This window comes from Anomaloglossus baeobatrachus, chromosome 2, assembly GCF_048569485.1.
Source record: "Anomaloglossus baeobatrachus isolate aAnoBae1 chromosome 2, aAnoBae1.hap1, whole genome shotgun sequence".
NCBI classification, from domain to species: Eukaryota; Metazoa; Chordata; class Amphibia; order Anura; family Aromobatidae; genus Anomaloglossus; species Anomaloglossus baeobatrachus.
This window is the reverse complement of record NC_134354.1, coordinates 336,348,520-336,373,545: the sequence shown is the minus strand read 5'-3', so window position 1 is coordinate 336,373,545 and position 25,026 is coordinate 336,348,520. Positions and strand designations below refer to the sequence as shown.

Here is a 25,026-nt window from a genome sequence, read left to right as displayed (position 1 = left end):
AATTACACTAAAAAGTGTAAGGCCCCTCCCCTTCTGGCTATACACCCCCAGTGGGATCACTGGCTCACCAGTTTTAGTGCAAAAGCAAGAAGGAGAAAAGCCAATAACTGGTTTAAACAAATTCTCTCCGAGTAACATCGGAGAACTGAAAACCGTTCAACATGAACAACATGTGTACCCGCAAACAAACCAACAATCCCGAAGGACAACAGGGCGGGTGCTGGGTCTCCCAATAAGAGCTAGAAGAAAAGGAATTTACGGTAAGTAACAACATTCCCTTCTTCTTCGTCGCTCTATTGGGAGACCCAGACGATTGGGACGTCCAAAAGCTGTCCCTGGGTGGGTAAAGAAATACCTCATGTTAGAGCTGCAAGACAGCCCTCCCCTACGGGGAGGCAACTGCCGCCTGCAGGACTCTTCTACCTAGGCTGGCGTCCGCCGAAGCATAGGTATGCACCTGATAATGTTTGGTGAAAGTGTGCAGACTCGACCAGGTAGCTGCCTGGCACACCTGTTGAGCCGTAGCCTGGTGTCGTAATGCCCAGGATGCACCCACGGCTCTGGTAGAATGGGCCTTCAGCCCTGATGGAACCGGAAGCCCAGCAGAACGGTAGGCTTCAAGAATTGGTTCTTTGATCCATCGAGCCAGGGTGGCTTTAGAAGCCTGCGACCCTTTGCGCTTACCAGCGACAAGGACAAAGAGTGCATCCGAACGGCGCAAGGGCGCCATGCGGGAAATGTAGATTCTGAGTGCTCTCACCAGATCTAACAAATGTAAATCCTTCTCATACCGATGAACTGCATGAGGACAAAACGAAGGCAAAGAGATATCCTGATTAAGATGAAAAGAGGATACCACCTTCGGGAGAAACTCCTGAATAGGACGCAGTACAACCTTGTCCTGGTGGAAGACCAGGAAGGGAGCCTTGGATGATAGTGCTGCCAGCTCAGACACTCTCCGAAGAGATGTGATCGCTACCAGAAAAGCCACTTTCTGTGATAGTCTAGAAAGTGAAACCTCCTTCAGAGGCTCGAAAGGCGGCTTCTGGAGGGCAACTAGTACCCTGTTCAGATCCCATGGATCTAACGGCCGCTTGTACGGGGGTACGATATGGCAAACCCCCTGTAGGAACGTGCGCACCTTAGGAAGGCGTGCCAAACTCCTCTGAAAAAAGACGGATAGCGCCGAGACCTGACCTTTAAGGGAGCCGAGCGACAAACCTTTTTCTAACCCAGATTGCAGGAAAGAAAGAAAGGTAGGCAATGCAAATGGCCAGGGAGACACTCCCTGAGCAGAGCACCAGGATAAAAATATCCTCCACGTTCTGTGGTAGATCTTAGCAGACGTGGGCTTCCTAGCCTGTCTCATGGTGGCAACGACCCCTTGGGACAATCCTGAAGACGTTAGGATCCAGGACTCAATGGCCACACAGTCAGGTTCAGGGCCGCAGAATTCCGATGGAAAAACGGCCCTTGGGACAGTAAGTCTGGTCGGTCTGGGAGTGCCCACGGTTGGCCGACCGTGAGCTGCCACAGATCCGGATACCACGCCCTCCTCGGCCAGTCTGGGGCGACAAGTATGACGCGGCTGCAATCGGATCTGATTTTGCGTAGCACTCTGGGCAGGAGTGCCAGAGGTGGAAACACATAAGGGAGCCGGAACTGCGACCAATCTTGCACTAGGGCGTCTGCCGCCAGCGCTCTTTGATCGCGAGACCGTGCCATGAAGGTTGGGACCTTGTTGTTGTGCCGTGACGCCATTAGGTCGACGTCCGGCACCCCCCAGCGGCGACAGATTTCCTGAAACACGTCTGGGTGAAGGGACCATTCCCCTGCGTCCATGCCCTGGCGACTGAGGAAGTCTGCTTCCCAGTTTTCTACGCCGGGGATGTGAACCGCGGATATGGTGGAGGCTGTGGCTTCCACCCACATCAGAATCCTCCGGACTTCCTGGAAGGCTTGCCGACTGCGTGTCCCCCCTTGGTGGTTGATGTATGCCACCGCTGTGGAGTTGTCCGACTGAATTCGGATCTGCCTTCCTTCCAGCCACTGCTGGAAGGCTAGTAGGGCAAGATACACTGCTCTGATTTCCAGAACATTGATCTGAAGGGTGGACTCCTGCTGAGACCACGTACCCTGAGCCCTGTGGTGGAGAAAGACTGCTCCCCACCCTGACAGACTCGCATCTGTCGTGACCACCGCCCAAGACGGTGGTAGGAAGGATCTTCCCTGTGATAATGAGGTGGGAAGAAGCCACCACTGCAGAGAGTCTTTGGCTGTCTGGGAAAGGGAGACCTTCCTGTCCAGGGATGTTGACTTCCCGTCCCATTGGCGGAGAATGTCCCATTGAAGTGGACGCAGATGAAACTGCGCAAACGGAACCGCCTCTATTGCCGCCACCATCTTCCCGAGGAAGTGCATGAGGCGTCTTAAGGAGTGCGGCTGACTTTGAAGGAGAGCCTGCACCCCAGTCTGTAGAGACCGCTGCTTGTCCAGCGGAAGTTTCACTATCGCTGAGAGAGTATGAAACTCCATGCCAAGATACGTTAGTGATTGGGCCGGTGACAGATTTGACTTTGGGAAGTTGATGATCCACCCGAACGCCTGGAGAGTCTCCAGTGCAACATTCAGGCTGAGTCGGCATGCCTCTTGAGAGGGTGCCTTGACCAGTAGATCGTCCAAGTAAGGGATCACAGAGTGTCCGTGAGAGTGCAAGACTGCTACCACTGCCGCCATGACCTTGGTGAACACCCGAGGGGCTGTCGCCAGACCAAATGGCAGAGCTACGAACTGAAGATGGTCGTCTCCTATCACGAAGCGTAGGAAGCATTGGTGCTCTGTAGCAATCGGCACGTGGAGATAAGCATCCTTGATGTCTATTGATGCTAGGAAATCTCCTTGAGACATAGAGGCAATGACTGAGCGGAGGGATTCCATCCGGAACCGCCTGGCATTCACATGCTTGTTGAGTAGTTTTAGGTCCAGAACAGGACGGAAGGAGCCGTCCTTTTTTGGAACCACAAAGAGATTGGAGTAAAATCCTCGCCCCCGTTCGAGAGGGGGGACAGGGATCACGACTCCTTCTGCTCTTAGAGAGTCCACCACCTGCAGCAGGGCATCTGCTCGGTTGGGGTGTGGGGAGGTTCTGAAGAACCGAAGTGGAGGCCGAGAACTGAACTCGATTCTGTACCCGCGAGACAGAATGTCTGTTACCCACCGGTCTTTGACCTGAGACAGCCAAATGTCGCAAAAGCGGGAGAGCCTGCCACCGACCGAGGATGCGGAGGGAGGAGGCCGAAAGTCATGAGGTAGCCGCTTTGGAAGCGGTTCCTCCATTTGCTTTCCTGGGGCGTGAGTGAGCCCGCCAGGAATCTGAGTTCCCTTGTTCTTTCTGAGTCCTTTTGGACGAGGAGAATTGGGCCTTGCCCGAGCCACGAAAGGACCGAAACCTCGACTGCCACTTTTTCTGTTGAGGTTTACTTGCTCTGGGCTGTGGTAAGGAAGAGTCCTTACCCTTGGACTGTTTTATGATTTCAGCCAATGGCTCACCAAACAGTCTGTCTCTAGATAATGGCAAGCTGGTTAAGCATTTTTTGGAACCAGCATCTGCTTTCCAGTCCTTTAACCACAAGGCTCTGCGCAAAACCACAGAATTGGCGGACGCCATAGCGGTACGGCTCGTAGATTCTAGGACAGCATTGATAGCATAGGTCGCAAACGCAGACATTTGCGAAGTTAGGGACGCCACTTGCGGCACTGCTGGATGTATGAAAGCATCCACCTGTGCTAAACCAGCTGAAATAGCTTGGAGTGCCCACACGGCCGCGAATGCAGGAGCAAACGACGCGCCGATAGATTCATAGACAGATTTCAACCAAAGGTCCATCTGTCTGTCGTTGGCATCTTTAAGTGAAGCGCCATCCTCTACTGCGACTATGGATCTAGCCGCAAGCTTGGAAATTGGGGGATCCACCTTTGGACACTGGGTCCAGCGTTTGGCTACCTCAGAGGGAAAAGGATAACGGGTATCCTTAGAACGTTTAGAGAAACGCTTGTCTGGATGAGCGTCGTGTTTCTGGATCGATTCTCTGAAATCAGAGTGGTCCAAAAAAGCACTTAATTTACGCTTGGGATACAGGAAATGGAACTTCTCCTGCTGTGCAGCTGCCTCCTCTGCAGAAGGGGCTGGGGGAGAAATATCCAACAGCCTATTAATTGCCGATATAAGGTCATTAACCATGGCGTCACCATCAGGGGCATCCAGATTGAGAGGGGCCTCAGGATTAGAATCCTGGTCACCTTCCTCAGTCTCATCACAGAGAGACTCTTGTCGCTGAGACCCTGAACAGTGTGAGGACGTGGAGGGTCTTTCCCAGCGAGCTCGCTTAGGCTGTCTGGGACTGTCATCTGAGTCAGAGACTTCAGCCTGTGATGCTTGAGACCCCCTTGAAGTACGGATTAGTTCCAACTGAGGGGGACCGGGGAGCATAGACACAGCAGTGTCCATGGCCTGAGCAACTGGCCTGGACTGCAAGGTCTCCAGGATTTTTGCCATAGTCACAGACATTTTATCAGCAAAAACTGCAAAGTCTGTCCCCGTCACCGGGGCAGGGTTCACAGGCGCCTCAGCCTGGGCTACCACCACATTAGGCTCTGGCTGACGAAGTGCCACTGGGATTGAACATTGACCACAATGTGAGTCTTTGGAGCCTGCCGGTAGATCAGCCCCACATGCAGTACAAACAGTGTACACAGCCTGTGCCTTGGCACCCTTGCGTTTTGCGGATGACATGTTGCTGCCTCCTCAGAGCAGTACAGGGTGTCCAGCCAAGAAGCGACCTTACAGTGCACTATATAAATATATATATATATATATATATATATGGTACCAAGAAAAAAGTACACTAATATAACACTGAGGCACTAGTGGGGCCAGCACTACTGTGCTGCTTACCACCCGCTTAGGAGCGGTGTGTGGACGCCAGAAATCCCTCTAGTCTGGGTCTCCCAGAGCCTGCTGCCTTTCCCCAGCCAGCCGCATGTGTAATGGCTGCCGGCGTCCTTGTGGAGAGGGGGGGCGGGCCCTGGGCGTACACCGACGAAGAGCGGGAAGTCTGCTTCCCCCTGTGCCTAGTGAGAGGGCTGGAGCATGTAAATAAGGCTCCAGCCCTCGGCGCTGTTAATTGAGCAGCGTCTCTCCCCTACCCTGATTGACAGGGTGGGGGCGGGAACGAAGCGGCACTAGGCCGCAGAAGCCGGGGGCTAAAGTTAGAAGCGCCGCCGCCGTAAAAGCGCGGTCGGCGCAAAGTCCCCGGCGCACTACAAGTCGCAGCTGCGCCGCCGCTCCAGGAGCGGTCGGCGCAGTAGTTCCCAACATGAAACGTCACTCAGCAAAGCTGCAGTGACCTAACCCCGGCGCACAGCGCTACTGTCCCCGGCGCACTATAACGCTCAGCAAGCCTGAGAGTGTCCGTGCCTGCCGGGGACACAGAGTACCTGAAAGTTGCAGGGCCTTGTCCCTGAACGGCACTCCCGCTCCAAATCCAGCAGGTTCTCTGGGTCTGTGGATGGAGCCCGGCCCCAGGGCTTGGGGGCCGGCAAGATCCCACTTCCACAGAGCCCTCCAGGGGATGTGGAAGGAAAACAGCATGTGGGCTCCAGCCTCTGTACCAGCAATAGGTACCTCAACCTTACAAGCACCACCGCGGGTGAGAAGGGAGCATGCTGGGGGCCCCATATGGGCCCTCTTTTCTTCCATCCGATATAGCCAGCAGCTACTGCTGACTACAAACAGTGGAGCTATGCGTGGATGTCTGACCTCCTTCGCACAAAGCAGAAAACTGGTGAGCCAGTGATCCCACTGGGGGTGTATAGCCAGAAGGGGAGGGGCCTTACACTTTTTAGTGTAATTGCTTTGTGTGGCCTCCGGAGGCAGTGCTATACACCAATCGTCTGGGTCTCCCAATAGAGCGACGAAGAAATATAAAATTTACAGCACCATGCTAATCAGAGGCCAGCAGCTAATGTGAGTCTATTCTGATTGGCTGGCGGCTGCCGATAGAAAAGATGTGAGGAGAACAGTGCTGCAAATAGTTCCCCAATAGGAAAACGCAGATGGCGGCGGCCCCGTGTACCGGACAGCATTAGTCATGGGGTCTAGCCTGCAGGCAGGTAAGGAAAGCACTGAAAGGAGGAAAGGTGAGAAAAATATCTCTTTTTTGTGTATGTGAACGTCATAATAGGGGGTATTACTACAGGATGTTGGCATATTACTACAAGGAGACAATATGGCCACATTACTACAAGGGGACAATATGGCCACATTACTACAAGGGGACAATATGGCCACATTACCACAAGGGGACAACATGGCCACATTACCACAAGGGGACAACATGGCCACATTACCACAAGGGACAACATGGCCACATTACCACAGGATGTGGGGCATTAATAAAAGATGAGAATCAGGATGGAAATATTACTACAAAATGTTGACCAAAATTACTATAAAAGGTGGTAATTGTAAAACAACATTACTTCCAAGAAGGGGATAAAATGTAAAAAATAAAAAAAATTTTTCCCCATTAAAAATACTTTTTTTTTTATATATAACTTGAAATAAAAAAATGCACATTTGTTATAATAAATGAGCGAAAAATGTTCAAAAAACATGATCCAAAAGATGTATAGAAAAAATATGCGATCACTAAAAAGGTCGCTGGGTCCAGTAAAGAATGTGGCCCCCAAATAATTTTTTTTTTTTTTTTACGTGCGGCCCGAATACTTAACAGAGTTTGAGACCCCTGACTAGGCTGTGCACTCTTTCCCTATGGCTCTTGGCCCACCTCTATGACAAAGTCCGTGACTGCTGGGAGGTATAAAGTTAACTTCCTCTTGGCAGCATGTGCACTGGGCAACTTCAGAACGCTATAAACCTGCATTTTAACCCCATATCTGCAGGTTAATAGTGTTTTGTTTGTGTTTTTCACTCTTCTTTCATGACTGGTTCCCTTTAAGGGGTTAAAAACAAAACTCAATGCAGATGTGAATGGTACCTTAGTACCAGCCGATAAATGCTGTGAAAAGAAAGCCTGTAGAAGCCTTCCATTCAGTGGCTGAATGTTGTGACAATGCATAGTCGCAGTATGTGTATACAGTATATAAGTGGTCATTACCTAGCGTCAGTCATGATTTATCATCGGTAATTTGAGTTCTGCAATTTCCGTGTCTGGAGAACTGCTCCCACTTCTGTCGCTGTATGTATCTCTAAAAAACAAGCAGTAATATCAAATTGATTCCTGCTAATAACCACGGTGAATGTTTATATGCAGCACAACAAGCCCAACGAGGGGCAAAGAGAAATCTAGGGAAACACATTGAAAAGTTGACGCCATAACTGGAGGTGAAGTCTGATCAACAAAGGGTTAAGATAAAGTTTGAAGTGAAAGGGAAACGTTCATGTCATTTATCCCTACTAAGCTGCCCCCATTGCCGTATAGGCTGTAACAGGTTTCTCTAAAGCCAAAATGTTCGAGCCTACCATTAGAAAAAACACTTAAATGTAAACTTATTGCCTGGACTTCCAGTCTACATGGGTGGTGCTGGATGTCGCTTCAGGCATGGTCCTCCATACACTACTCATATCCTCCTCATTGTGAGGAACATGCTGGACAGCCCCGACGTCATGCTGAGGTCTGTGGAAATAGTGCACAGGTGTGCATCCCCTGATTCTGCTGGTTGTTACAGACATGGTGCATGCTGTGCCGGGAGCGGACTGGTGTAAGCAATGCGTGCTCACAGCATGCACGAAGACTGCGACTAACCAGGAGCTTCAGTACCATGACAGAAAGCTGGGGACGTACGCATCGTTTCCAATCACATACATGCATGGGAACCTGGCTGCCAGCACAATATTTTCGTGGACATTAGTGTCACGTCATCCAGCACATCGATCGAAATAAGGAGGGTGCGAATAGTGTCCAGAGGAACTTGACAAGCCAAATCCAGCACCACTGATATGGCTGGAGGATGGGAAGGTAAGCATTAAATGGGGTTCCTTTCATTGTAGACTAGGAATTGTAGCTTTAGAATGACAGGTTAGTTTTCTAGGGGTGCATGTCAAATAACCTATACAGCAATGGAGGGTGGGAGGTGAGAAGAGGGGAGGACTGAGTGCGCAGTTTAGAAGGGTATAAATAGCATGACAGGTTTCTTTTACGAAGTTCTCACACCAAAGGCTAAAATCTGGATCCAACTCCATATATCAAGAGTGGAAAGACTGTACTAGTAAACATGGTAATGTTGCAAAAGATTTAACATTATCTGACAATGTCCTGCCTGTCAATTTCATAAACATGCACACTAATAAATGTATTATATATACACCGTGCGTGCTCTGATTTAAGGGTCATTTACACGCTGTGACATCGCTAGCGATTTGTCGGAATCGCGGTGTTTGTGACGCACATCCGGCGTCCTTAGCGACATCGCAGCGTGTGACACGTACGAGCGACCTTCAACGATCGCAAAAGAGGTAAAAATCGTTGGTTTTGGAGAGGTCGTTTATTTACCAAAAATCATTGTATGTGCAGTAACTAGGTTGTTCCTCGTTCCTGCGGCAGTACACATCGCTATGTGTGACACCGCAGGAACGAGGAACATCTCCTTACCTGCGGCCGCCGGCAATGAGGAAGGAAGGAGGTGGGCGAGATGTTAAGTCCCGCTCATCTCCACCCCTCCGCTTCTATTGGGCGGCCGCTTAGTGACGTCACTATGACGCCGAACGAACCGCCCCCTTAGAAAGGAGGCGGTTCGCCGATCACAGCGACGTCGCTAGGCAGATAAGTATGTGTGACTGTTCCTAGCGATGTGCCCGTGACGCATAACTGACGGGGGCGGGTACACTTGCTAGTGATCTCGCTAGCGAGATCGTAGCGTGTAAAGTACCCTTTACTCAAGGACCTTTCAAATCACAGGACCAATCCAGAAGATGATGTGGTAATTTATAGTTTGTGTGCCTATTTGTGCATATGTAGTAGAGCTGTGTGTATATGAAGTAAATTTGTGTGTATCCATGTGTATATGTAGTAGAGCGGTTTGTATTTATGTGTATGTAGTGGAGCTGTGTGTCTCTATATGCGTATATGTAGTAAAGATTTGTGTATCCATAGGTCGTAAAGATTTGTGTATCCCTATGTATATGTAGTAAAGGTTTGTGGATCCATGTGTATATGTAGTAGAGCTGTGTGTATATATGTGTATATGTAGTATAACTGTATATGCGTATATGTAGTAAAGATTTGTTTATCCATATGTATATGTAGCAAAGATTTGTGGATCCATGTGTATATGTAGTACAGCTGTGTGTATCTATGTATATGTAGTAGAGCTGTGTGTATCCATGTGTATATGTAGTACAGCTGTGTGTATCTATATATATATATGTAGTAGAGCTGTGTGTATCCATGTGTATATGTAGTAGAGCTGTGAGTATCCATGTGTATCTAGCAAAACTGTATCTATGTGTATATTAGTAGAGCTGTGTGTAGTACATACTGCAGAAAACCCCCCCACTAAGGCTGGGGCCACACGGGCACTACTGCGATCCCCTTGCATGAGACTCGGCTCGTGCTGGCAGTACAGCAGAGCCGAGTCTCATGCTTGTGTCCTTGCAACTGAGGTCCGTTCGTGCGAGCAGACCTCAGCTGCGGGGGGCGGGCCGGCACTCAGGAGGGGAGGGAGGGATTTCTCTCCCTCTCTCCTGCGTAGTCGGCTATTGCCATTCTCGCACTGCACTAGCGGTACACCGGTGTACCGCGAGTGCAGTGCGATTTTTCTCTCGCCCCATTCACTTGAATGGGTGCGAGAGAAAGAGTCTCGGATTACAATCGCAGCATGCTGCGATTGTTTTCTCAGTCCGATTAGGGCTGAGAAAATAATCGCCCATGTGTGCTGACACACAGGCTAGAATTGGTCCGAGGGGAATGCGATGTTTTATCGCACTCCACTCGCACCGATTTTCTCGCCGTGTGGCTTAGCCCTAACAATAGCTTTAGGTCTGCTGCCTAAATTGTATGGTAAGATGTGTCTTATAGTCTGAAAAATCAAGTGCCACATGTTGCAAGGAGAGAGGAGACAGTTGCATGGCTCAAATTTTGTAATGTTGGTGCTGATGTTTTTGAGGTTAAGGAAAAATTAATTTGTGATTTTGCCAGTTTGACGCCCTGAACTAGCCAGGTAGTCACAGGTATACCCCTGCATTACACCTGTCCCCCAATAAGGTAACATCAGCCAACCAGTAAAACTTAGTCACCTCCCTCAGTGCTCGATGGACACACCAGGAGGTGGAGCCAGGCGGTTGGCCACACCCACCGAGGAGTTTAGAGGGCCTGAGGCAGGAAACACAAAGGTCAGATTAGTTTGAGAGTGTAGTAGAGGTGGACAGGCCTGTGACAGTCTGACAGATGCCGGGTCGGAGCCCTGGTACCTTGGCTAGGAGGCATACGGTGGCCTTAGCCTGCAGGAGCCGGGAAGACGGCTTGGTGGAACCGTGGTGGACCGGGACAGGGTAGTGGCCCACCGGTACCAACCCGGGGAACCGACTCGGAAACCGGAGCACACAGGGGGGTACTCAGACCCTGAAACGCGGTCCAGAATCCACTGGACTGAGTTAATTAACTGATTGCGGTCTGGACTATAGGTCCTTTCCCACCCTAGTCCCGACTGAAGACAACAGCCCAACGAGGGGGATAGAAAGCCACCGCACAGGCAGAGAGATCCCACTGGCCAGTGTCTGCGGGCAAAAAGGGCTCTCCCAACATCCACAAAGCTGGGGAGCAGACTCCTGTCGCTGAAGCGCAGGCATCCCAAATACACAACAAGGTGCAGGAGAAAGGCCAAGAACGCCAAGACCACCGAATCGGGTGGGGTACGAGACACAGCCGGCTGCGGGCACCGACCACCATCAACTTTGTTTACCAGAGACTTGTGTGTGTCAATAACCCCAGCTACTCCCAACGGGTCCCGGGGCCACCATCCCTGCCCACTGAGGGGTTAACATCTTGCTGCACTGCCATCTCCCCCGGGTCCCCCGCAGCGGTGGTGTCTACCTTCACCACATCCCGTGGGTGGCGTCACGAACTCAAGTGCGGCTCCGGCCGTGCACCTACCTAACCCCCCACCAAAAGCGCCAGCATCCCCTTTCAGAGCGAAGTGACCCAGGGTCCGAGGGCGCTCGAGCCACCCACCAACGAGCCCGGATACAAGCGGCTCGGCTGCAGCCGAGCGCGGGGCGGTACACCAAAACTCACCTTTTATTTTTAAAAGAGCAAGACAACTTCTAAGCTCTTATGGGCACCTTCCCTCCCCCCAAAAAGCCAAAGGACACATGCAAAAGAATGCAGCAGGGATACTTGGGAAAAACTAGAATACAGAAAGAATATGAACATGTAGCAGCTGGGGCCTCTATCTTACCTTGGCCCGGGACATGCATGTCATAATCTCACCTGGGAGAAAGTCTGCATCCTCTGTCAAGGTACTGAGATAATCTTCCTGCAGACGCCAAGAGTAGACCAAAGTATGGAGGAGAAGGTTTGATTGGTCGGGATGTGAACTCTGGGTGATACTGAACACCAACAAAATATGGATGATCTACAATACAAAAGAGGAGTACTTAATAAAATAGTAAAATCAGTTATCCCCATCATATCACTGTTTTCCCATGTTCTAATGGATGTGCCACTGTCCACTTCAGGAAGTGAAAAAGCAGAGATTATTCATCCCGAGATTGTGGTCCTGGAACTCACGCTATCTACCGAAGGTCAGTTCACCATGCTAGCAAGGATGAATCAGCCAGGATTAAGCATGGGCAGTGTGTGATGCAAGTCAGAGTCACCACTGAGCAGATCGTTCGCTCTATCACTACATCTCCCAACAGTACAACTAAGAACACATGGTTATGACGACAACTGGTGTGCCACATATCAAAGCCGAAGAGATAATGCAATTGCATTGTCTAAAAAGCAGACCTGCCAGTATAAAACGGACATGCTAGATAATGTTCTGCACTAAACAAGTAGAGCGGTGGTGGGGGGCTTGGGAGTTCTCCATTATTCCATGATGTAATCAGTTTATCATGCTGAAACGAGTGAAAGGACCTTTAAGCACCACTCCACTGAAGTGCTGCTAGAAATCTAGGTTCCCTTTCTCCTATCTTATATTTACCTGCCGCTGTCTTCACCTTGTTCCAACATTGCTCCCGCTGATCTCTGGCAATGTGACCTTCCAATAGTTCCAGTGTTTCATGAATCGCGCTCGTTACAACGCAATACAAGTCTATGAGAGCCTCCTTCTGACTCTCAGAGTTGCATTGGGAGCTTGTTTCATAACTTCTGACTTTCGGCCAGTCAGAAATTAGAGTCACAAGATGGCTCCACAGGACAGGAGCAACGCGAAAAAAATTATTAAGACTGTAGAGAGTGAGTATAAGGCAAGGGGCTATAAACAATGGGGAAAAAATGTGCTGTTTATTGAGAGGGTTAATTAATGCTACATTTTGACAGACTGGACTTATGTAAAAATGTATATTACGCGCGCGCGCACACACACACACACACACACACACACACACACACACACACACACACACACACACACACACACACACACACACACACACACACCTATGGGGACCCGAACCTGTGTGCTGTAAAATGGTGTTAAATGGGGATTAGAGCAGGCCTATTATACTTAAAGAGTCTCCCATGCGGCTGTCACACTATGTCCGGATCTGCTCATTAAATTTCATGCATATTCACTACTGCTTCTATTCTCCTGATGAAGCCAGCTTGACTGGCGCAACGCGTCGGGTCCTGTACCGAGTTTCCTGCACCTTGCATTGCTGCCTGGGTAATCCTGTATAGTCATTATTTAGACTTAAATCTGGCTATTTCAGCTGTGATTTATATTACTTGGTGGTAGTCTTCGGGCTTTTCAAAACCAGTAGGTGCAATGCAGGCACACTTGATTGTATATGGGATGCATATATAGAGTACTTAGAGTTCCCTATGGGACAGAGTCCATTCCCCATCTTGGATTATATATGTTTACCCTGAATTATTGAACATGTGCCAGGTTTGAACCATGCAGGAAACAGTATTTGGTATGTCTGTTTTTAAATGATTTTAAATGTGAGTGTTTTTTCACCCCATGTATAATAAAATTTATATTATTCGCACTAATCAAGGTCCATGCCAAGTTATTTATCATCCTGAACCCTGGTGCCTTTGTGTATCAATTGTTGTTCCAGAGTCTGTGATTGGTTGCAGTGAGTCTGCCGTCACCTGATTTGTTGTGCAATGTAAAAAAAAAAAAAAAAATTTGAAAAAGAATGGGGTAGGGTCCCCTGTATTTTGATAACCAGTGCAGATAAAGAAGACAGCTTCAGATTGCAGCCGCCAGCTGTGCACACTGTGTGTATCAAGATACAAGGGATCCCATGTGGCTTTTTTTTTTTTTTTTTTAAAACAAATTTAAATAATTAAAATGGAGAGGGGTCTACGAGACACCCCCAATACTAACACTAAGTAAAAAGAAGTAAAGACAAAACACACAGTAAAAATCACAGATGCTGTGACAGGGTGGGTAGGGAAAGCTGTGAATATGCATGAGCGCTACTGAGCGAACCCGGAAGCAGTGCGACATCCCTGTGGAAACTCATTAAGAATAAGGCTATGTGCACACGCTGCATTTTTTTGCCGCTGCGTTTTTGTGCGTTTTTCGCCGCTAAAAACTGCACAAAAACGCACCCGCAGCAAAAAAACTTGGTGCGTTTTTGATCTCTGCATTTTTCCAATGCATTGCATGGGGGGAAAACGCAGAAAAACACAGGAAAGAATTGACATGTCCATTTTTTTTTTAAGCTCAAAAACGCAGCTTAAAAAAAAAAAAAAAAAAAGTTGTGTGCGGACAGCAAAAATGATAATTCAGACTTTGCTGGGGAAGCAAAGTCATGCAGTTTTGAGGCCAAAAACGCACCGGAAAAACGCGCAAAAACGCCGCGAAAAACGCACTGTGTGAACTTACCCTAACTGTCCTGTTTTAATCTCGATTTTGCTGTCTTTTAACTTATTTTTTTAATGTTTGTCAGCGAGGCTCCACTCAAACAGTGACAGACTTCCCTGAGAAGTCACTGTGCAGAGTACGTGCACGGACACTAGGTGCCCGGTACAGAACAAACTTTACAGTTTAGGGTCGCCAATCACTAGTAACAAGAGATAAGTGAACCTGTTAGGTTCGATTCGGAGGGTTCAGCTGGACTTTAGGTAAAGTTTGGTTTTGGACCCGGACTTGACCTAAACCTCAATGGAAGTCACTAATTGGTCAGTTCGGGTCTCCGTCCTCATGCAGCCAGCCATAAACAGAACACTTCAATGGAAGGGTTTTTCCATTTTTTTTTGTTTGTTTGCTTGGTGCACACTACATCCGGTCACGCAGTTGTTACCCCCAGTGTGCGCCATTAAAACACCTCAAGCAGCTTGCATTGGGCTGAGGACATAGATCGCATACCCGAGCACACCGATGCTCAAGCAACTGGTTTGCATACTAAAGCATCTAAATTCAGTTTTCTTTATTTTGTTTTTAATGTCTGCGTTTGGTACAAACACCAAACCTTGGGTTCGCTCATCTCGACTGGTAGCAAGTCTATGTGCAGCACATAACACAGCATCTACCTGCTGTCTCTCCCTTCACAATGACCTTAGTCCAGATTAGACATGCTCAGAGTCAGTAACTGCTGCTAATGTCATTAGCCCCCATAGCCAGGGAATATGCACATATATATTCCTATCTATCTATATCTATCTATATCTATCTATATATACACACACACACACACACACACACACACACACACACACACACACACACACACACACACACACACACAGACACACACAATACACTGAAGAGATGACACTTGGATGCGATGCAAAGTAGTCACTGTACAGCTTGGATAACAATGGAAATTTGTGTCCTCTAAATAACACACACCCGTTAATGTCTAAACCACTGTCAACAAAAGTGAGTACCATTATTTTCCAGAACTGACTTAAACTGTCTTGGGCATTGAGTTCACAGGAGCCACTGGATCCTCTTCCACTCCTCCATGACGACATCGCGGAGCTGGTGGATGTTCGAGACCTTGCGCTCTTCCACCTTCCCTTTAAGGATGTCCCAAAGATGCTCAATAAGGTTTAGGTCTGGAGACATGCTTGGCCAGTCCAGCACCTTTATCCTCAGTTTCTTTAGCAAGGTAGTGGTTGTCTTGGAGGTGTCTTTGGAAACTGGCATCATGCTCTGTTTCAGTATGTCACGGTGTATGTTAACATTCATGGCTCCTTTAATGAACTGTAGCTCCCTGCAGCAATCGTGCAGCTCTAAATCATGACATTACCACCACCATGCTTGACTGTATACAAGACACTCTTGTTTATTCCTAACCTGATTGCCCACACACACGCTTGACACCATCTGAACCAATATTCTGGGATGACAGCCATGCAGAACAATTTGATGCAGGCTGTGGCGCATGGTCTGAGCTCTGACATGCTGACCCCCACATCCCTTTAACCTCTGTAGTAATGCTGGCAGCACTCATGTCTATTTTGAAAGAAGGGAATTTTGTTACTTACCGTAAATTCCTTTTCTTCTAGCTCTTATTGGGAGACCCAGACGATTGGGGTATAGCTACTGCCCTCTGGAGGCCACACAAAGCACTACATTAAAAGTGCAAGGCCCCTCCCCCTCTGGCTATACCCCCCCCGTGGTATCACGGGTTCTCCAGTTTTAGTGCCAAAGCAAGAAGGAGGAAGCCAATAACTGGTTTAAACAAATTAACTCCGAATAACATCGGAGAACTGAAAAACCGTTTAACATGAACAACATGTGTACCCGCAAACAACAAAAAAACATCCCGAAGGACAACAGGGCGGGTGCTGGGTCTCCCAATAAGAGCTAGAAGAAAAGGAATTTACGGTAAGTAACAAAATTCCCTTCTTCTTCAGCGCTCTATTGGGAGACCCAGACGATTGGGACGTCCAAAAGCTGTCCCTGGGTGGGTAAATAAATACCTCATGTTAGAGCTGCAAAACAGCCCTCCCCTACGGGGGTGTCACTGCCGCCTGCAGGACTCTTCTACCTAAGCTGGCATCCGCCGAAGCATAGGTATGCACCTGATAATGCTTGGTGAAAGTGTGCAGACTGGACCAGGTAGCTGCCTGGCACACCTGTTGAGCCGAAGCCTGGTGGCGTAATGCCCAGGACGCACCCACGGCTCTGGTGGAGTGGGCTTTTAGCCCTGAAGGAACCGGAAGCCCCGCAGAACGGTAGGCCTCTAGAATTGGTTCTTTGATCCATCGAGCCAGGGTGGCTTTAGAAGCCTGCAACCCCTTGCGCGGACCAGCGACAAGGACGAAAAGTGCATCGGCACGGCGTATGGGCGCCGTGCGGGAAATGTAGATTCTGAGTGCTCTCACCAGATCTAGCAAACGTAAGGCCTTTTCATACCGGTGAACCGGATGAGGGCAAAAAGAAGGCAAGGAAATATCCTGATTAAGATGAAAAGAGGATACGACCTTAGGAAGAAACTCCGGAATGGGGCGCAGCACAACCTTGTCCTGGTGGAACACCAGGAAGGGAGCCTTAGATGACAGAGCTGCCAGCTCAGACACTCGCCGAAGCGATGTGATCGCAACAAGAAACGCCACTTTCTGCGACAGCCGAGAAAAGGAAACTTCCTTCAGAGGCTCGAAGGGCGGCTTCTGGAGAGCAACTAGTACCCTGTTCAGATCCCATGGATCTAACGGTCGCTTGTACGGGGGCACAATATGACAGACCCCCTGCAGGAACGTGCGCACCTTAGGAAGACGTGCTAGACGCTTCTGAAAAAACACGGATAGTGCCGAAACTTGCCCTTTAAGGGAGCTGAGCGACAAGCCCTTTTCTAACCCCGATTGCAGAAAGGAAAGAAACTTGGGCAATGCAAATGGCCAGGGAGACACTCCCTGAGCAGAGCACCAGGACAAGAAAATCTTCCACGTTCTGTGGTAGATCTTAGCCGAATTCGACTTTCTAGCTTGTCTCATTGTGGCAACGACTTCCTGAGATAATCCAGCAGATGCTAGGATCCAGGACTCAATGGCCACACAGTCAGGTTCAGGGCCGCAGAATTCTGATGGAAAAACGGCCCTTGGGACAGTAAGTCTGGTCGGTCTGGCAGTGACCACGGTCGACCGATCGTGAGATGCCACAGATCCGGATACCACGACCTCCTCGGCCAGTCTGGAGCGACGAGTATGACGCGGCTGCACTCGGATCTGATCTTGCGTAGCACTCTGGGCAAGAGCGCCAGAGGCGGAAACACGTATGGGAGCTGAAACTGCGACCAATCTTGAACCAAGGCGTCTGCCGCCAGAGCTCTTTGATCGCGCGACCTCGCCATGAATGCCGGGACCTTGTTGTTGTGCCGAGACGCCATTAGATCGACGTCCGGCACTCCCCAGCGGCGACAGATTTCCTGAAACACGTCCGGGTGAAGGGACCATTCCCCTGCGTCCATGCCCTGGCGACTGAGGAAGTCTGCTTCCCAGTTTTCTACGCCTGGAATGTGAACCGCGGATATGGTGGATGCTCTGTCCTCCACCCACATTAGAATGCGCCGGACTTCTTGGAAGGCTTGCCGACTGCGCGTCCCTCCTTGGTGGTTGATGTATGCCACCGCTGTGGAGTTGTCCGATTGGATTCGGATCTGCTTTCCTTCCAGCCACTGTTGGAAGGCCAGTAGAGCAAGATACACTGCTCTGATCTCCAGAACATTGATCTGAAGGGTGGACTCCTGCGGAGTCCACGTCCCCTGAGCCCTGTGGTGGAGAAATACTGCTCCCCACCCTGACAGACTCGCATCTGTCGTGACTACTGCCCAGGATGGGGGCAGGAAGGATCTTCCCTGAGACAATGATGTGGGAAGGAGCCACCATTGTAGAGAGTCTTTGGCCGTCTGGGAAAGCGAGACTTTCCTGTCCAGGGACGTTGACTTCCCGTCCCATTGGCGGAGAATGTCCCATTGAAGTGGGCGCAGATGAAACTGCGCAAAGGGAACTGCTTCCATGGCTGCCACCATCTTCCCTAGGAAATGCATGAGGCGCCGCAAGGGATGCAACTGGTCCTGCAGAAGAGATTGCACCCCTGTCTGTAGTGACCGCTGCTTGTCCAGCGGAAGCTTCACTATCGCTGCTAGAGTATGAAACTCCATGCCAAGATACGTTAGTGACTGAGTCGGTGATAGGATCGACTTTGGAAAGTTGATGATCCATCCGAAAGACTGTAGAGTCTCCAGCGTAGCATTCAGGCTGTGCTGACAAGCCTCCTGAGAGGGAGCTTTGACCAATAAGTCGTCTAGGTAAGGGATCACCGAGTGTCCCTGAGAGTGCAAAACTGCTACCACCGCCGCCATGACCTTGGTGAAGACCCGTGGGGCTGTCGCCAGACCAAATGGCAGAGCTACGAACTGAAAATGGTCGTCTCCTATCACAAAACGTAGAAAACGTTGATGTTCTGTAGCAATTGGCACGTGGAGATAAGCATCTTTGATGTCTATTGAGGCAAGGAAGTCTCCTCTGGACATTGAGGCAATGACAGAGCGGAGGGTTTCCATCCGGAACCTCCTGGCGTGCACATGTTTGTTGAGCCGTTTTAGGTCCAGAACAGGACGGAACGAGCCGTCCTTTTTTGGAACCACAAAGAGATTGGAGTAAAATCCTTGCCCTTGTTCCTGAGGAGGGACTGGGATAATCACTCCTTCCGCTCTTAGGGAGCCCACCGCCTGCAGCAGAGCATCTGCTCGGTCTGGACGTGGGGAGGTTCTGTAGAACCGAGCTGGAGGACGAGAATTGAACTCGATTCTGTACCCGCGAGACAAAATGTCCGTCACCCACCGGTCTTTGACCTGTGACATCCAAATGCCGGAAAAGCGGGAGAGCCTGCCCCCGACCGGCGATGCGGAGGGGGGGGGCTGGAAGTCATGAGGTAGCCGCTTTGGAAGCGGTACCTCCATTTGCTTTCTTGGGGCGTGTGTGAGTCCGCCACGAATCTGAGTTTCTTTGCGTCCTCTGAGTCCCTTTGGACGAGGTAAACGGTGTCTTGCCCGAACCTCGAAAGGACTGAAACCTCTGCTGCCACTTTTTCTGCTGAGGTTTGGATGTTCTGGGTTGTGGTAAAGAGGAGTCTTTACCCTTGGACTGCTTAATGATGTCAGCCAATGGCTCGCCAAACAGTCTATCTCTAGACAAAGGCAAACTGGTTAAACATTTTTTGGAACCAGCATCTGCTTTCCAGTCCTTTAACCACAAGGCTCTGCGCAAAACTACCGAATTGGCGGACGCCATTGAGGTGCGACTGGTAGATTCTAGGACCGCATTGATAGCGTAAGACGCAAACGCCGACATCTGCGAGGTAAGGTGCGCCACTTGCGGCACTGCTGGATGCATGATAGCATCCACTTTTGCTAAGCCAGCTGAAATAGCCTGGAGTGCCCATACGGCTGCGAATGCCGGAGCAAACGACGCGCCGATAGCTTCATAGACAGATTTTAACCAAAGGTCCATCTGTCTGTCATTGGCATCTTTAAGTGAAGCGCCATCCTCCACTGCAACTATGGATCTAGCTGCAAGTTTGGAAATCGGGGGGTCTACCTTTGGACACTGTGTCCAGCGCTTGACCACCTCAGGGGGGAAAGGGAAACGCGTATCTTTAGATCGTTTAGAGAAACGCCTTTCTGGGTGAGCGTCGTGCTTCTGGATTGATTCTCTGAAGTCAGAGTGATCTAACAAAGCACTCAATTTACGCTTGGGATAAAGGAAACGAAACTTTTCCTGCTCCGCAGCCGCCTCTTCTGCTGAAGGGGCTGGGGGAGAAATATCCAACAGCCTATTGATGGCTGAGATAAGGTCGTTTACCATGGCATCCCCATCCGGGGTATCCAGGTTGAGAGGGGTTCCAGGAGTGGATTCCTGATCACTCTCATCCGACACATCACAGGGAGACTGATTGCGCTGAGACCCTGAGCAGTGTGAAGACGTCGAGGGTCTTTCCCAGCGAGCTCGCTTAGGGTGGCTGGGGCCATCATCTGAGTCATAATCCTCGGCCTGTGAAGCCGGGGACCCCCCTGTGGGCTGGATACATTCCAAGTAAGGGGGACCTGAGGACAGAGGCCTCTCCGTGCCCAGAGACTGAGCCCCATGCATAGATTGCAAGGTTTCAAGGATTTTTGCCATAGATACAGACATGTTATCTGCAAAAACTGCAAAGTCCGTCCCTGTCACCGGGGCAGAACTTACAAGCGTCTCAGCCTGGGTCACTACCTCTCCTGACTCCGGCTGGCGAAGCAGCACCGGGTCGGAGCATTGCACACAATGGGGGTCATCGGAGCCTGCTGGTAGATTAGCCCCACATGCAGCACACGCAGTATACACAGCCCTTTTTGCCTTGGCCGCCTTGCGTTTTGAGGATGACATGTTGCTGCTTCCACAGAGCGATCTGGGATATGCAGCCAGAAGCGCACCTCACAGTGCAAGAAATACAATATCTATATATCTGTACCCAGTACACTGATACACAGTGAGGCACTAGAGGGACCAGCACAGAAAAATCGCTTACCGCCCGCTTAAAAAGCGGGTGTGTGGTCGCCAGATAGCCCCTAGTCCAGGTCTCCCAGAGCCTTGCGTCCTTCCTCCAGCCAGGCATGCATGTAATGGCTGCCGGCGTCTCTAGAGAGGAAGGGGGGCGGGCCCTGGGCGTTCCTGGCCAAGAGCGGGAAGCCTGCTTCCCTCTGTGCATAGTGTGAGGGCTGGAGCATGTAAATCAGGCTCCAGCCCTCGTCGCTGCTAGCGAACAGCGTCTCTCCCCTACCCTGAATGACAGGGTGGGGGCGGGAACGAAACGGAGCTGCCGGCGTCCTAGGCCCAAAAAGCCGGGGACTAAATTTATAACCGCCGCCGCCGTAAAAGCGCGGACGGCGGATCCCCGGCGCACCACAAGTCACAGCAGCGCCGCCCGGTCCAGAGGGGGTCGGCGCTGCGTTCCCAAACACAAACAATCCCCCAGTAATCTGTAGGGACACCAACTCCACGTTGCGGTCCCCGGCGCACTACAACACCCAGCCAGCCCGGAGTGTGTCTGTGCCTGCCGGGGACACAGAGTACCTGTATGATGCAGGGCCTGTCCCTGATCGTACTCCTGCTCCGTCTCCATCAGGTTCTAATGGGTCTGTGGATGGAGCCCGGCATCAGAGCTGAGAGGCCGGCAGGATCCCACTTCCACAGAGCCCTACAAGGGGATGTGGAAGGAAAACAGCATGTCAGGCTCCAGCCCTGTACCAGCAATAGGTACCTCAACCTTACAACACCATCCAGGGGTGAGAAGGGAGCATGCTGGGGACACTATATGTGTCCTCTTTTCTTCCATCCGAAATAGTCAGCAGCTACTGCTGACTAAAATCTGTGGAGCTATGCATGGAATGTCTGACCTCCTTCGCACACAAAGCTAAAACTGGAGAACCCGTGATACCACGGGGGGGGTATAGCCAGAGGGGGAGGGGCCTTGCACTTTTAATGTAGTGCTTTGTGTGGCCTCCAGAGGGCAGTAGCTATACCCCAATCGTCTGGGTCTCCCAATAGAGCGCTGAAGAAAGGCAAACTTTGGATATGATGCTGAGCACGAGCACTCAACTTCTTTGGTCAACTATGGCGAGGCAAATGGAACCTGTCTTGTTATACTGCTGTATGGTCTTGGCCACCATATTGCTGCTCAATTTCAGGGTGTTGGCAATCATCTTATAGCCTAGGCCGTCTTTATGCAGAGTAACATTTTTTTCAGATCCTCAGAGAATTCTTTGCCAGGAGGGGCCATGTTGAACTTCCAAAGTGACCAGTATGAGAGTGTGTAAGCGATAACACCAAATATAACACACCTGCTCCCCATTGACACCTGAGACCTTGTAACACTAATGAAACTGGGAAGGGCAATTGCCTAATTGAACACATTTTTTTTATTTTCACTTAGGGGTGTACTCACTTGTGTTGCCAGTGGTTTAGACATCAATGGCTGTGTGTTGTGTTATTTGGAAAGCACACCAAATTTACACTGTTCGGTTATGTGCCCATGTTGCTTTTTTATGTGCACATGAAGCATGTTTTGGCAAAAAAAAAACGAAACAGAAAAAAACGTGCATTTTTTATTGCGTTTGCGCGTTTTTTTGTGTTTTTACATGCTTCTGTGTTTTTGTTTTTTTTTTTTTTTTTTTTTAGTCACAGTTATCATGGGGTTCAGGTGCTGTACCCCCGCCGGGTCTCTGGCTGATGTTACAGCCGGGGACAAGCTCTCAGTGCCAGGAGTGGTGCCCGCGCCGCTTCCGGCAATTTAACCTCCCTGAATACTGCAATCACTGTGATCGCAGCATTCAGAAGGCAAGGAGAGGAATCGCTTACCTTTCCCTGGGGATCGGGACCCGATCGCTGCAATAGTAACCCTGGGTCGTCACAATGACTATCCCGGGTTACTAAGCTAGAGCCTCATGCTGTATGCACGGTATGTGAGGTGAAGTGCTGAGATATAATCCCCTGTAGTGATAAAGTATTGCAGGGGATTGTAGAAACTGATAAAATAAAACGCAGAAACAATTGACATGCTGCTTCTTTTACCAGCAACAAAATCTTTTCGAAAAAAAAAAAAAAAGCAGCAGCGTGTGCACAAGTCATGATTCTCAAAGACTTTGCTGGGATCCTTTTTCCTTGGTTTTATTGATAAAAATAAGCACGGAAAAACACATTAAAAAATGCCATGTGGGCACAAGGCCTTATACAACCTGTATACTGACTACTTTGCAACGTATCAGTGTCAAATATTTTCAAAACGCACATCTATATCCCGTCCACAAGTGTTTCATGGCTGGGAATTGGTCAATTACTAGAATGGGGTTCAGCAGCCACATTTTCATGTCACTGTAGAAATCGGTGAGAAACGCTTCACATGGAGTGGCAAAATGCATGCTGGCGTGCCATTCTTATTATGTTCATGGTACTGAAGGAGAAGGCAGCGTGCAGACACTGCAGTGAGGGTGCACGCTGACTGCTGTGCACTTTTATTCATTTCTCACTGCAGGTCGGCAGGGAGAAGGAACTAGCTGCTGTAGAAGGAGGGTAACAGCTTCACAAGGGTGCAGAGGTCTTCATGGAATTACATAGCCCATCCCTGCAATGTATGGCATCCTATGTGTCTCGGATGTCAGCATCCGTAGACATGACAAAGTCTGATATCTGAAATGCACAGAATGCTACACATTGGCCATGTATGATGTTCATTCAATAATGGAGGCTGCACACTTCTGAAGCTGCACTATCCTCCTTGTGTATTTTATACGTTTTGGCAGGGATGATTCGGTGCTCCAGGTTGCAGCCTGGTAGGATCATTGCGTAGAGCTGCACTTGTCTAAAACTGGATCCTGTACCCCATTTTACTGATAAGAGACATACACCCATTCAGTGTACTGGTGATAAATATCTATTGTGACAACCCCATTAATTAACCGCTAAATATATCTTCTTACCTTCTAACTCAACAATCTCCATCCTTTCTCCTTCTGTATCCTGACCAACAAAAGCCAGACCTCGAGACTCAAGCTCACGTCGAAGTTCTGGATTGACCTTCCCAAAAAAAAAAATCCTAAATAAACAACTTTGTCCTATGTTACTAATCGCTACAGAATAAAACAGAGGTGACGAGTGAATGTAAGAGCAGATTCAGGCTCATGTTTGCATTCACGATACATCTGCATACACAAACTAGATTTCTGAGACTATGATGGTGCTTATAGGTATTCGTTGATTAAAATGTACGATTTCAACGAATCAAACATCTCCTATCTCAGTAATGGGAAAGTCTTCACTGAATTCAGATTTTACCTTAGAACTGAGAATTTTGATAATGACAGATTAATTCTGGCAGAGAAAGAAGCAGATTTGTCTGATAAGAAGTATTACAAAGCTGCTTATTTTCATGTGTACTATTGATTTATGAAATAAATATTAAGATGATGGTTACACTTTATAGGGAACCAATCACCATGATTTTCCTATATAACCTAAAGCCAGTGCTATACTGGTACTATCAGGCTGATTCTACTTTAGTGGTCAGCAAGGATGTTTAGATTTTAAAATCCAAGAAAGTAAAGTTTATAAAATGAGCAGCTTCTTGAGTGACAGCAGCTGAGGATCAGATAATATCTAGGGGTATTCATACTTATCCCCTCCCCCTGCTAGAATTAGCATAAGTATTATACCAACAGTTTACTTTTACTTGCAGGACCTGTGGTGAGATCATACCCATGTGACCAGAAAGGGTAAAAAAGTAAATGGATTGTATAAGACTTATGCTAATTCTAACAGTGGGAGGGGATAACTATGAATACCCCCCCAGATATGATCTGATCCTCAGCTGCTGTCACTCAAGAAGCTGCTCATTTTATTAACTTTACTTTCTTGGATTTCAAAACCTACACATCGGAGCCGACCACTACAGGTATGTAGAGAACCTGCCAGATAGTGCCAGTATAGCACTGGCTTTAGGTTATATATGAAAATCCTGGTGATTGGTTCCCTTTAAGTTTGGCAAGGCTGAAAGCCTAGGACAGACACTATGGACTAACATGTGTATGGCTGTGTCTGAGTAATGATTGGTTTAAAGGTTAGCAAGATTGACCAATGTTCAACTGGGATATACTGATTTTTTTTAATAACCCCTCCCCCCATCAGATAGCTTCAAAGTAGAAAAAAAAGCCTAATTTAAGAATATTAAAGCCAAGTGATGAGTAATAATGGGAAGGCAAAGAAACATTAAGCCCAGTACCTCATATCTGTGCCGATGTCTTTCTTCTATAAATTCCTGACCACCATAAAGTTTTCCTGGAGTGAAGAA

General features: G+C 49.0%; 1 protein-coding gene across 7 annotated transcripts in view; it reads right to left on the bottom strand.

Moving 5' to 3' along the window:
* Positions 1–25,026, bottom strand: part of CTPS1 (CTP synthase 1) — a 122,997-nt gene that overhangs the window by 5,954 nt on the left and 92,017 nt on the right. For 5 of the 7 annotated variants that reach the window (XM_075335937.1, XM_075335939.1, XM_075335940.1 and 2 more), the window contains 4 exons: positions 24,958–25,013; positions 23,660–23,756; positions 11,508–11,652; positions 7,179–7,269 (listed from right to left, as the gene is read on the bottom strand). In XM_075335937.1, coding sequence (XP_075192052.1) covers positions 7,185–7,269; positions 11,508–11,652; positions 23,660–23,756; positions 24,958–25,013 — 383 coding nt within the window. In that variant the 3' untranslated portion in view covers positions 7,179–7,184. The remainder of the gene's footprint in view (positions 1–7,178; positions 7,270–11,507; positions 11,653–23,659; positions 23,757–24,957; positions 25,014–25,026) is intronic. The other 2 variants (XM_075335942.1, XM_075335943.1) reach the window with 1 other exon arrangement.